Consider the following 1,452-nt stretch of genomic DNA (forward strand, 5'->3'; position numbering starts at 1 on the left):
CGGCTACAGCCTACACCCCTGAGACTTTTATATAGACTTTTGTCATAGTTGCTCCGAGCAAGTTTCTTCAGCTTGCAAGTCATTTGTTGCTGTAATAGACTCATGTATTTTTAATCAGCTATAAAATATGGACACTGTATTGCAAAATATATTTGCAGAAATATTTACCTGAATTACTAAAATAAATCTGGTGCATTTTTGGATTATGTACTTTCTTTATGATGGGCAGTGTATTATTTGAGTACATAGAGACCTCAGTTTGTTGTCATGTTTTAAAATAGCTGCTTATACAATAGATAGTTTAGAAATTTCAGGGCTTAAAGACATAAAAGACAAATATTCACAGTTGTTTCTGAAAGAAAACTTTTAAAATGGTGGCTATGAGTGGTTTTTAATTTTTAGACTACAGTATGTTGGCTATTGCTGAATTTCTGTTAAGGCAAAGCATTGCACTTGGTGAATATCTCCTCTCCCACTGCAGAGGGTTGCAGTCCCTCTGTAGTGCATCCTTTTTTAATACAGTACCACCCTACGAAATAAGTTGAATTTGTTCCATGTCCTTTAGATTTTAATTTTAGAAGTAGTTTACTGTAAAGCCACCTTGCATTGTCACAAGTCAGTATTTACTGTACGTTGGAGAAAGAATATGGAGTTTTTACAGTCAGAGCAGATAAAGCAAAGCAATCAAAATGCAAATTAAGATCTTAGACATTCCTAGAATAAAAAGATTTGACAAGTTGTTTTGGTAATCTGAAGTTCAGCTAGAAAAGCATAACAACATAAAATAAGTTTCTAAAATAATTCTATGGGAGTTATAATTGGGCATCAGTTAACTTTGGTATTGGGGTGCTAGAAATTCTAGAGCCTGTTATTTTAATCATCTTCTGTCACAACCTTCCAGGACTTGATTGAGAAAATAGTAATCCTACGTAAGGCCGTGCAGCTCACACAGGCAGTGGACCCTAATGCTGTTGGGGCTCTGTTGGCTGAGAAGATGAGCCAGTATGCAAATCTGTTGGCTGCGCAAGGCAGTATTGCTGCTGCTTTGGCTTTCCTCCCTGCAAACACCAGCCAGGTAAATTGGTTTCATTTTGCTTCCCCCTCTTGCTCACTGAGCCAGTTCAACTGTCTCAAAGGCCTCAGTGTGACATATGCCACATACAAAATTATGTCAATTAAACTCTCCATGTCTGTTTGTACTGAGTTTATTTCTGTATGCAGGTCACTGGCACCCAGGCTTGTTTTGGGAACGTGGTCTTTTGAAGCCTCAAAAATGAAAAGGAGTTTGGGAAATTAGCTTGTAAAGCCAAGACTGCTTTGTAGAACCTCAGTAATGTCTTCCTCTTCTTGAATCCTTACTATGAAATCCCCAGTTTGTGCAGGTGGCCATTGGTTTATCAGTTAATTCAGCAGCAGTATAGGAGTTTCCTTTGGAGCTTAAGTGGCCATCAG

General features: G+C 37.9%; 1 protein-coding gene across 1 annotated transcript in view; it reads left to right on the top strand.

Moving 5' to 3' along the window:
• The window catches only part of SEC31A (SEC31 homolog A, COPII coat complex component), a 97,653-nt gene that overhangs the window by 57,785 nt on the left and 38,416 nt on the right, over nucleotides 1-1,452 (top strand). Inside the window, exon 18 of the mRNA XM_019525993.1 lies at nucleotides 902-1,075. Coding sequence (XP_019381538.1) covers nucleotides 902-1,075 — 174 coding nt within the window. The remainder of the gene's footprint in view (nucleotides 1-901; nucleotides 1,076-1,452) is intronic.

Source organism: Gavialis gangeticus, unplaced genomic scaffold (genome assembly GCF_001723915.1).
Source record: "Gavialis gangeticus isolate Ggan-Ray unplaced genomic scaffold, GavGan_comp1, whole genome shotgun sequence".
Lineage (NCBI taxonomy): Eukaryota > Metazoa > Chordata > Crocodylia > Gavialidae > Gavialis > Gavialis gangeticus.